The 10,820-nt window shown below is 40.3% G+C and overlaps 1 protein-coding gene across 1 annotated transcript; it reads right to left on the bottom strand.

Annotated features, from left to right (window-relative positions):
• Positions 1-619: 619 nt before the first annotated feature.
• LOC127123420 (uncharacterized) lies at positions 620-2,149 on the bottom strand. Its single transcript, XM_051053638.1, has 3 exons — positions 2,013-2,149; positions 1,197-1,613; positions 620-842 (listed from the first exon to the last, which is right to left on the bottom strand). Exons 1-3 carry the CDS (start codon positions 2,147-2,149, stop codon positions 620-622), a joined length of 777 nt encoding a protein of 258 aa, XP_050909595.1.
• Between the last annotated feature and the right edge of the window lie 8,671 nt (positions 2,150-10,820).

Genomic DNA, 10,820 nt, shown 5'->3' with positions numbered 1-10,820 from the left:
TAATCAAATTTTCCAAAGTGAGCTTCCTTGCCTCTAACTCCTTGCACGTTTCTTTGAGTATTGCAATGACAGCAACTTTACCTGGTTGATTGCAAACACTTGATGTCTCTCCTGTTGCCATGGCAATGTCAGGAACATGCGTACCTAGGAACAATTTATGATTGAAGGCCAAAGGGCTGTCTCTTCTCTTCACAGAATCATTCTCTGTTAATATGTTTGGAAATTGATTCAACACAATACCACATATGAGGGAAGGAAAGGCTATAGGCCCCTTCACACTGAAGCTTCCTGCATGCTTCATGGTTTGATCAAAAATATAGGATCCATAGTCAAAATTGGCTTTGGTTCCAACAACATTTATGAACTTTCCAAGCATTACAGCCACTGTAGATTTGTGATTGGTGGGCACCCAGTTAGCAACTCCAATTTTGTGCAGCATAACATACTTGACACTTAGTTTGCTGGCCACCAACTTACCTTTGAGAGGCCACTTCCTGACTTGATTAGAAGTGATGACTTGACAGATTTTGTTGTCAGTCACCTCAAGCTCAGGTTGAGCTACATTAGGCCTTCCCAAATACATGTTGATTACTGAGGGAGAGAAGTTTACACACTTGCCTCACACATATACTTTTGTGAGTTCCCTAGACTTTCCATCAGCACATTCTTTAGACACATTGACAATAAATTCCTTTACTAATATCTCATAGCACTTTGAGAACTGAGTCACAGTCTTTATTAACCCTGCCTCTTGAATAAGGTCTACAATCTCCTTACATTCCAGGACATTCTGAGCCAATTCCCTTTCCAAGGTCAGCCTCTTCTGATAAACATATTTCCACCTATTCACACTAGAAGCAAAATGGAACGATATGTTGTCAATAGGTACCTCAGGTACACTAGCTGCAAGCTTGCTAGTGGTTGGCTTCTTCTTTGACAGAGAGGCAGTGACATCACATGGGACATCTGAGTCAGACTCCACCACAACAGACTTGGTCTTCATTTTCTTGGGCACCCCTTTGCTCCAAGATTTTGTTGGACCATGACCTTTCCTCTTGAGGGAACTCTCTGCCACCTTTGGATTGGGAGAGGTTGGCACATCAATCTTCTTTCTGGGGGACCTTTGCACCACTGTTCTCTTTTCTCTCCTAGTCCTAACCCTTTTGGCTATGCTAGGGACAACTGAGGTCAACAACTCATTATCAGAAAATTCCTCCAGGTCTACTATTTCAGCTTCACAGTTAGGGTTGTCACTGACATCATGAGTGACACAGACTTCCTCACCACCCACATTATCTAAGGGTTTGTCAATATTTGACCCTTCATGAGCATCAGTTTGCTCAACATCATTAGATACATTCTTTCCTAAGGAGACTGTATTTTCTTGACAAGCAACATTATCAGGTACAATGGTGTTTAAGGGAATGGAGACCCCAAGAACCTTATGATTACCAGACAGTATTCCAGTCACCATAGTTGCAATGGCATTGTGAACATACCTGGAGCCTTCTCTGGTTTGTTCATCAATCGCGATTGCTGAGGAGAAGCCTGAGACAGTTTCTTTAGGTCTTCTTGCATGTGAGGTATTCGCAGAGTCAGCCACAGGATCTTCCCTGTTAGGGTTTCATGATTCAGAGCTAGAGGAATCAGACATGGTCGTGGAGGAAGATGAGTTGGATTGGTGCGACATGATGAATATCTTAGAGGCGAGATGAACAGTTTCTTTGAGAGAGAGCTTGCGAGACTGAAAGTTGAAATGATGGAAGAGGTAACGCTTGTTGCACGAGCAGTATCTATTATTTGTTGACCAATCAGAGCGAACTCTCAAATGTTTAATAATTTGAATTATTAAACAGGAAATAACTAACATCATTAGTTGCTATAATTCCTCAGAAGGACACATTCCCACTTTGCCCCTTAATGTTTCAAACTGAGTAACATCCAATGTCATGACATTCTGAGTGACATTGTGCTCAGTCTGCATTTGGTTCATCCATACCAGTGGGGAACACCTGCTACCAGATGCTAGATACTTAGCTTCTACAGTGGATAATGATACACAATTCTGTTTCTCCCTTGCAACTACACCATTTTGATGAGGACTAATAGGTGAGGACAACTCATGACTTTCAATCTGCATAGGTACCATTAAGTCCATGGGCAAAAGATCCAGAGTTTTGGATGTCCAATCTTGGGATATGACATCTTGGTTAGCTTGCCCATCTGACATTTTCCATAGCCTTTTCTTTCATCCATAAGCAGATTTGGGATTCCTCTGTCTGCTTCCTTGGATATGATCTTCTTTATTCCTCTTAAATGAAGTTGTCCAAGTCTTCCATGCCACAACTTCACTTCCTGTTCTTCCTTGGCTAAGGGGCACTTTGAGGAGTAGTTTGAGACTTTAGATTCCCACAGATAACAGTTATCTTTGGATCTGGATCCTCTCATAACTTCCTGGTTGCCTCCATTCATCACCACACATACTTCCTTAGTGAACTGTACATTGAAGCCTTAATCACATAGTTGGCTTATGCTGATGAGATTTGCAGTTAGTCCTTTTACTAACAGCACATTACTCAGTTCTGGAACTCCAGGACAGTCCAGCTTACCAACACCTTTGATTTCTCCTTTAGCTCCATCACCAAATGTCACATACCTGGTAGTATGAGGTTGTATATCCACCAATAAGTTACTCATCCCAGTCATATGTCTTGAGCAGCCACTATCAAAATACCAGTCTTGTCTGGTAGATGCCCTTAGAGATGTGTGAGCTAGTCTAGCAACCCATTGTTGTTTCTTGGTGGGGGAATTATGCTTAGATGCCTTCTACTTAGGTCTGACTTGAGGGGTTTGGTTAGGATAACCGTGCAACCTGTAGCAGAAGGGTTTTATATGACCAAATCTACCATAGTAGTGACATCTCCATCTCTGAAATTTCTTCTTCTGATGGTTACTCCTCCTGGTTCCCTGATGTTGTGACATTGGTTGTGACTTCTGCTTGAGTTTCTGAACTTCAGCCTTTGAGCTTTTGAGTTCAGTTGAGGATTTCTTAACAAAGCCTAAACCAGACATGGTTCCGGATTTCTGACCCACCTTTAGAATCTCTTCCAAAGTGTCAGTTCCTTTATTCAACATTCTGATGGATTTTGTCATTTGATCTAGCTTAGAGGTCAGCAAGGTTATCTCACCATTTAGACCATCTATGACTGCCAGATGCTTCTTCTTCTCAGCTTCCAGCTCCTTGATAAGTTTCTTCTGCTTTTCTCCTTGTATACACACTTCTGCACTTTTGACACATAGCTCCTTATATGAAGCAACAAGTTCATCAAATGTAATTTCATCTCCACTTGAGTCATCATCAGAGGCACAGACACTGGTTAGTGCAGTGACATGTTTAGCAGATTCTCCTTCAGATTCACTCTCAGAGTCTTCCTCAGACCAGGTGACAGATAGTCCCTTCTTTTGCATCTTGAGGTAGGTAGGACATTCAGTTCTAATGTGTCCAAAACCTTCACATCCATGACACTGGATTCCCTTGCCTTGGTTGAACTTTTCTTCAGATGTTGATCTTTTACTGAAGTCAGACGAAATGTTCTTGACATTTGGTCTCCCTTTTTGATCAATCTTCTTTATGAACTTGTTGAACTGTCTTCCAAGCATGGCTATAGCTTCTGATATGCTTTCATCACCTCCAATACTTCCTTCTTCTGAATCCTCTTCAGTATTTGATATGAAGTCTATGCTTTTGTTCTTCTTTTCAACATTCTCACACAGGCCCATTTCAAAGGTTTGGAGAGAACCAATAAGCTCATCAACCTTCATATTGCAGATATCTTGAGCCTCTTCTATAGCAGTGACCTTCATGGCAAATCTCTTGGGCAATGATATGAGAATCTTTCTTACAAGTTTTTCTTCAGACATTTTCTCTCCTAAGCCATCAGAAGTGTTGGAAATTTCAAGAATATTCATGTGGAAGTCATGAATAGTCTCATCCTCTTTCATCCTCAGATTTTCAAACTTGGTGGTTAGCATCTGAAGTTTAGACATCCTCACCTTGGAGGTACCTTCATGAGTTGTTTTGAGAGTATCCCAAACTTCTTTAGCCAGCTCACAGTGATGCACCAGTCTGAAGATGTTCTTATTTATCCCATTGAACAGTGCATTCAAGGCCTTAGAGTTTCCAAGGGCTAATGCCTCTTGCTCCTTGTCCCACTCTTCTTCAGGAATTTGCATAATGATTCCATCTTTACCTGTCTTCGTTGGATGTTCCTATCCCTTGTTGATAGCTCTCCAGACCTTGCTATCCAGAGACCTCAAGAAGGCTATCATACGAGGTTTCCAGTCATCATAGTTAGAACCATCCAGCATGGGTGGTCTATTTGAGAATCCTACATCCTTGTCCATGGTACTAGAAAATAACGTCCCTAGAAGGAGGGGTAAGGAGGATGCCAAGGTATGATCCTAGTGCTAATGCTTATGATGAAATTGCATGAGGGATCTTAGGGTCAAAATTGGGGTCTTATAGCTGCCCCTATTTAAGGACATTCTAACTGAGGAGGCGAAGGTTAAAATCTTCATGTCGACTCAGTAGAATGGGCTTAAATAACAACACATAGAAATAAATTTTGGTCCCTAAGAGACCTCATGATGCATATGACATGAATGCAAAAGTTAATGCTCTGTGGGGAAATATGGCCACAAAGGAAAAGAAATCAGAGAGACCGAAAGTCCGCAGGAGTATGATGTATTCCATAAGGAAAACTCACTGGGGAGACAGAGACTTTGGGGGATAAAGGGAGTTATGCGCAGGCCAGGTTACGGCTTAAAACTACTGGGGGACTCGAGGAATTCCATACAAAAATGGAAAAGACTCATCCGGGGAACAACAACATCTGCAGAGGATACGAGTAAGTCAGGATAAAACTGAAGTACTTGAATCATGCAGGGAAAAGTGATTTCACTAAGGAAATGCGCACTCAACTCAACTGGGGAAGCAATAAACTTCAACACAGGAGGAGCAGAAATCTATTATCTACTACCTGTTACTGGGTGAGGAGATAACAAAGATCTGACAAAGAGAACATCCGTCATTGGTTAAGATGAACATATCAAGGATGACTCGCTGGGAAAAGCCAGGAGGGAGTATTCATTACCAGTTACTAGGTAAGAATAACCTTGCTGGGGAGAACTGCAGAAAAATAGGATTTACAACTACCAGTTACTGGGCAGAAGACCAAGGGTGAGAGTATCCGTCATCGGTTAGGATGAACATATCAAGGATAAACTCGACAGGGAAGAAAATATGTCATCGGTTAAGATGAACATATCAAGGATAGACTTGATTGGGAATGTCAAGGAGGATATCCGTCATCGGTTAAGATGAACATATCAAGGATAAACCAACTGAACAAAAAGTAGGAATTACATCTATTGAATGCTGGATAGAAGACCATCAAAGAGAAAATCCGTCACCGATTAAGATGAACATATCAAGGATAGACTCTGAGAGGGAAGAAAATATGAATTACATCTATCAGTTACTGGATAGAATACCAAGAGAGAGAATCCTTCATTGGTTAAAGTGAACATATCAAGGATAAACTCTGCGGAGGGAACAAAAGCAAGATTTACAACTGCCGGTTACTGGGTAGAAGACCGTAAAGAGAAGGAAACCCGTCATCGGTTAGTGAAATTCTAGTTAACAGATTTTCGATGTCACACTGGATGTTATGACATCCAATTCTGCGCAGACAAGAATGATGCAAAACCTAAATGTAAAGAGCAGTAAATAACACAAAGAATTGTTTACCCAGTTCGGTGACAAACACACCTACGTCTGGGGGCTACCAAGCCAGGGAGGAAATCCACTATTAGCAGTATTAATTCAGGCCTTAAACCAACTGTTTAATCCTATCACTTAATACCTACCCAATGCAATTTCAATCTAAAACTAAGATCAGAGTTCCTACTCACTCCTCCTCAATCACCACAGTGATTACAACCTTTAATTAGTTTAAAGTTAATGGCGAAGTTATACTTCAAATAACTCTTGATTGTGCTTACAAGCTTTAATCAAGAAACACAACACTCACACTTAACAGCTTAGAGTGACACAACAATTACAACTCAATGAACACCCTAGTCCAATGCAATCATCTAGATGATAATTGCTTGGCTCACAAATAAAACCTAATACAAGACACAAATAAAAATACAGCAGTGAAGTATGATGGTACAATGAATGCTTCACGCTTTAAACCCCTGAGTTGCTGAAAGTAGGATTGCCATCCTTTTATATTGCAGCACTTGGGCCTTGTACTTGTATTTCCTAAAAATAAGGTTAAGCAAGTTAACCTAATTTCCACATATTAGGGTGCTAACAAATAGGCTATTTGTTAGGTCCATTGATTGTAGCTCAGTTGTTAGTTTCCTGGATTTTAGCTCAGCTGTTAGATTCCTGAAAAATATCCTGAGAAAAATACTGAAACAGAAAAACTAACCATCCTACACTTTAGCATATGCTGTCAGGAATGAATGTCATTACATTTAGTTTGACGTCCAAAACATAGGCCATATGCTAGGTCTGTTAATCTCCTGAAAAACAGACTGTACTAAATGCTGAACTGTAAAAGACCAACCAGTCTATAATTCTGTATCTGCTGTCAGAGATAAATGTCGTAACATTCAGTTTAACATTTAGACAATAGGCCATATGTTAGGTCTGTTATTCTCCTGAAACACAGACTGAAATAAATACTGAATTGTAGCAGAAAAACCAACATGCCTATAATTCAGTATCTGCTGTCATGGATGAATGTCATAACATCCAGTTTGACATTCAGTAAATCCTGTATTAGCTAATCCTGCAGCATACTACTCAAGCATGTCATGACATCAGTCAAGACATCAGAGTACAGTAAGTGTTTTAACACAAAATGCAGCCAATCAAAAACATCTACAATTAGGATGAACATATCAAGGATTAACTCTCAGGGAAACAAGAATAGGGATTACAACTACCTTTTACTGGGTAGAATACCAAAGGTAAGAATATCCGTCATCGGTTAGGATGAACATATCAAGGATAAACTCAATAGGGGGGAGAAAGATATCAGTCACCGGTTAGGGTGAACATATCAAGGATATACTTCCTGGGGAATTAGATCCACTGGGGACTCTACTATGAAGAAAGACAGGGGTACTTTTGTCGGGTATTGGGCAAGGAGTAACAAACTGCAAACTAAGAAGAATATTATCAGTTACTGGGCAATAGGCTCTTAGGAGACTCAAAGCATTTATCTAGGTAAGAGTTAGAAAGAAACAGTCAATTAAGACTCAACACAATGAGGATATAACTCAAGGGGAGTGATTCCATCCGGATAAACAACCGGAAAGGAAACTAAAGTAATAATCATCCACGAGGAACTACTCAGTGGGAAAGAGGAGAAAGGTTAAAGTCTTTCTGCCTAAGGGGATGACGATCTACAATTGAGGGAGGACAGACACCGAAATTTGTATGGGGATAAAGTACCGCCATACAGAGAATGAGAATCTCAAATCGACAAATCAAACAAAAATGATGGTGCCAATATGCAATTATGAAATTATATGAATGCATACGTATATGATGATTATGCTGACAAAACGATCACAAAGGATACAAGGATGTCGCAAAGAATTTGAATCATCGATACAATCCCCGATCCATCCACAAAAAGAGGGAGACAACTGCTGGAGAACAGAGAAGTCACAAACCAAAGGCTCAAATCTAGCCGAGGGAGGATATCTGCTGAGGAGAGGCAAAGTTATCGATCCTGCAAGGAATTAAAGGTCAACATCGTATCAAATGGGAAACAACCCATGCAGAAGATAAACACGAATAGCTGCTCAGAAACCAGAAGGAAACTCTGACTGGGAGCGAGTCGGATGGCGACTGGTGGGGAAACCAATGCGATCTACTGGGGAAAAGATCTTACTCTGCTGAAGATCCATCCTGTTGGGGATACAGAAACACTGTCGGGAAAAAACACGCCGCAAGGTACTGGATCAACCAACTTAGCTGGGAAAAAGGATCGGAACTCCGCTAGGGAACAAACACTTCTTAGGGGAACCGAAACAACACAAACAACTAGAGATACCCGAGGGGTTAACTGCTTGAGGAACCTCTAATGTTTCACACTCAAGGACTCGTTGCTCTTGAAGTGCTGTTGATACTTCTTTTTTAATTGCTTTAAAAAAATTCTTGCTTTTATATGTTTTTGAGAAAAAATGATTTTGATTAAAATAATTTAAACTTTCAAAATGATCATAATAAAATTTAAACTATTGGCTGAAGTAAATAAGAGTAGAAACAATTGGATAAAAGCTCAACTTTATTTAATGGGATGATAGTCTATAAATGACAAGACTCCATGGATCTTTACAAATTTGGAAATGGTAATTTACATGGAAAAGGGTTACATTGAATACAAATGACCACTAATCCTTCTACCAATCCTTTGATATCCACTGTGCTCTTGACCGCTGCTGGGACGATGAATTGACGTTAACCCTTGTGCTCAAAGTTCTCCAAAATTTGAAGATCAGCAGAATACAGTTACTTGCCATAATCCCTAATTTTTGCGTAAGTTTCCCCAAGGTGGGGTACTTAACTTATCGGGAAATTCTTCTGTTTTTATGTCTCTTATTTTTTCCTGGATCGCCCTTTCGGGTTTTCAATCCACCGAGACGCTCATTTTTGCCTAAGCCGCCCTTTCGGGTTTTCAACTTAGCGAGCTGTTCTTTTCTTTTTAGGCAAAGTATTTCTTGACTACATCTGCGTTCACAGGACAAGTGAACTCTTCACCATCCATAATTGTAAGAATCAAAGCACCACCTAAAAAGGCTCTTTTAACAACATATGGGCCTTCATAATTGGGAGTCCATTTTCCCCTAGAATCTGGTTTGAACGATAAAATCTTCTTGAGCACAAGGCCACCTTCTCTGAATACACGAGGTTTGACCTTCTTATCAAAAGCTTCCTTCATCCTCTACTGATATAACTGACCATGACACATGGCCGTTAATCTCTTCTCTTCAATCAAATTCAACTGGTCAAACCTGGTCTGACACCATTCAGCCTCAGTCAACTTGGCTTCCATGAGCACACGTAAAGATGGAATCTCAACCTCTATGGGGAGTACTGCTTCCATACCATACACAAGAGAAAAAGGGGTTGCCCCTGTTGAAGTGAGGACGGATGTACGATACCCATGCAGAGCAAACGGGAGCATCTCATGCCAATCCTTGTATGTGACAACCATCTTCTGAATAATCTTCTTAATGTTCTTGTTTGCAGCTTCAACAGCCCCATTCATCTTGGGTCTGTATGGAGAAAAATTATGGTGTGCAATCTTGAAGTCTTTGCAAAGAGCTCCACCATATTATTATTCAAGTTCGATCCATTATCAGTAATGATCTTACTTGGCACACCATAGCGGCATATGATCTGATTCTTAATAAACCTTACAACAACTTGCTTGGTTACATTTGCATACGATGTCGCTTCAACCTATTTTGTAAAGTAGTCAATTGCCACCAAAATGAAACGATGTCCATTCGAAGCTTTAGGTTCAATCATCCCAATCATATCAATTCCCCACATGGAGAAGGGCCATGGGGAAGAAATAACATTCAATAGTGTCGGAGGAACATGAATCTTATCAGCATAAATTTTACACTTGTGGCATTTCTTCACAAATTTGCAACAGTCAGATTCCATTGTCAGCTAATAGTAACCTACTCACAACATCTTCTTTGCCATTGCATGTCCATTGGAATAAGTACCAAAGGAACCTTCATGCACTTCAGTCATCAACAAGTCTGCTTCGTGTCTATCCACGCATCTGAGCAAAACCATGTCGAAGTTTCTCTTATACAGTATATCACCATTCAAGTAGAAATTGCCGGCTAATCTTCTCAAAGTCTTCTTATCTTTCAAAGATGCACCAGGCGGGTAAATCTGACTTTGGAGGAAACACTTGATGTCGTAATACCATGACTTCTCGTCTTTGATCTCTTCAACAGCAAACACAAGAGCTGGCCTATCAAGACGCATCACAGACAAATTGGGAACTTCATTCCAATACTTTACCATAATCATTGATGCCAACGTTGCAAGAGCATCTGCCATAAGGTTCTCATCTCAAGGGATATGATGAAACTCAACCTTTGTAAAGAAAGTTGAAATCCTCCTCGCATAATCTCTATAAGGTATTAAACCAGGTTGATTTGTCTCCCATTCACCTTTGATTTGATTCACAACCAAAGCTGAGTCTCCAAAGACATCAAAATACTTGATTATGAGATTCATGGCCTCTTCAAGCCCCATAATGCAAGCTTCATATTCTGCCATGTTGTTTGTACACTTGAAAGTCAATCTAGTTGTAAATGGTAGATGCGTGCCTTGAGGAGTAATGATCACTGCCCCAATGCCATTTCCATATTGATTAACAGCTCCATCAAATACCATGCCCCAATGGGAACCAGGTTCTGGCCCTTCTTCAAGCAATGGTTCATCACAATCTTTCATTTTCAAGTACAAAATCTCTTCATCAGGAAAGTCATACTGCACTGACTGATAATCTTCAATTGGTTGGTGAGCCAAATGGTCAGCCAAGATACTACCTTTGATTGCTTTCTGAGATTGGTATTCAATATCATACTTTGATAAAAACATCTGCCAACAGGCAATCCTCCCAGTTAAAGCAGGCTTCCCAAATATATACTTGATTGAATCCATTTTGGATATCAACCAAGTGGTATAATTCAACATATACTGG

Source organism: Lathyrus oleraceus, chromosome 2, assembly GCF_024323335.1.
Source record: "Lathyrus oleraceus cultivar Zhongwan6 chromosome 2, CAAS_Psat_ZW6_1.0, whole genome shotgun sequence".
Lineage (NCBI taxonomy): Eukaryota > Viridiplantae > Streptophyta > Magnoliopsida > Fabales > Fabaceae > Lathyrus > Lathyrus oleraceus.
Note: the sequence above shows the minus strand (reverse complement) of the source record. Positions and strands in the feature narration are given on the sequence as shown.

Coding starts and splice junctions, on each gene's coding strand:
- LOC127123420 (XM_051053638.1), bottom strand. CDS start 2,149: ATGGTACCTATGCAGATTGAAAGTCATGAGTTGTCCTCACCTATTAGT. Junction 1,614..2,012: donor TATCTAGCATCTGGTAGCAG/GTGTTCCCCACT, acceptor AAACCCTAACAG/GGAAGATCCTGTGGCTGACT. Junction 843..1,196: donor GAGGAATTTTCTGATAATGA/GTTGTTGACCTC, acceptor TAGTGTGAATAG/GTGGAAATATGTTTATCAGA.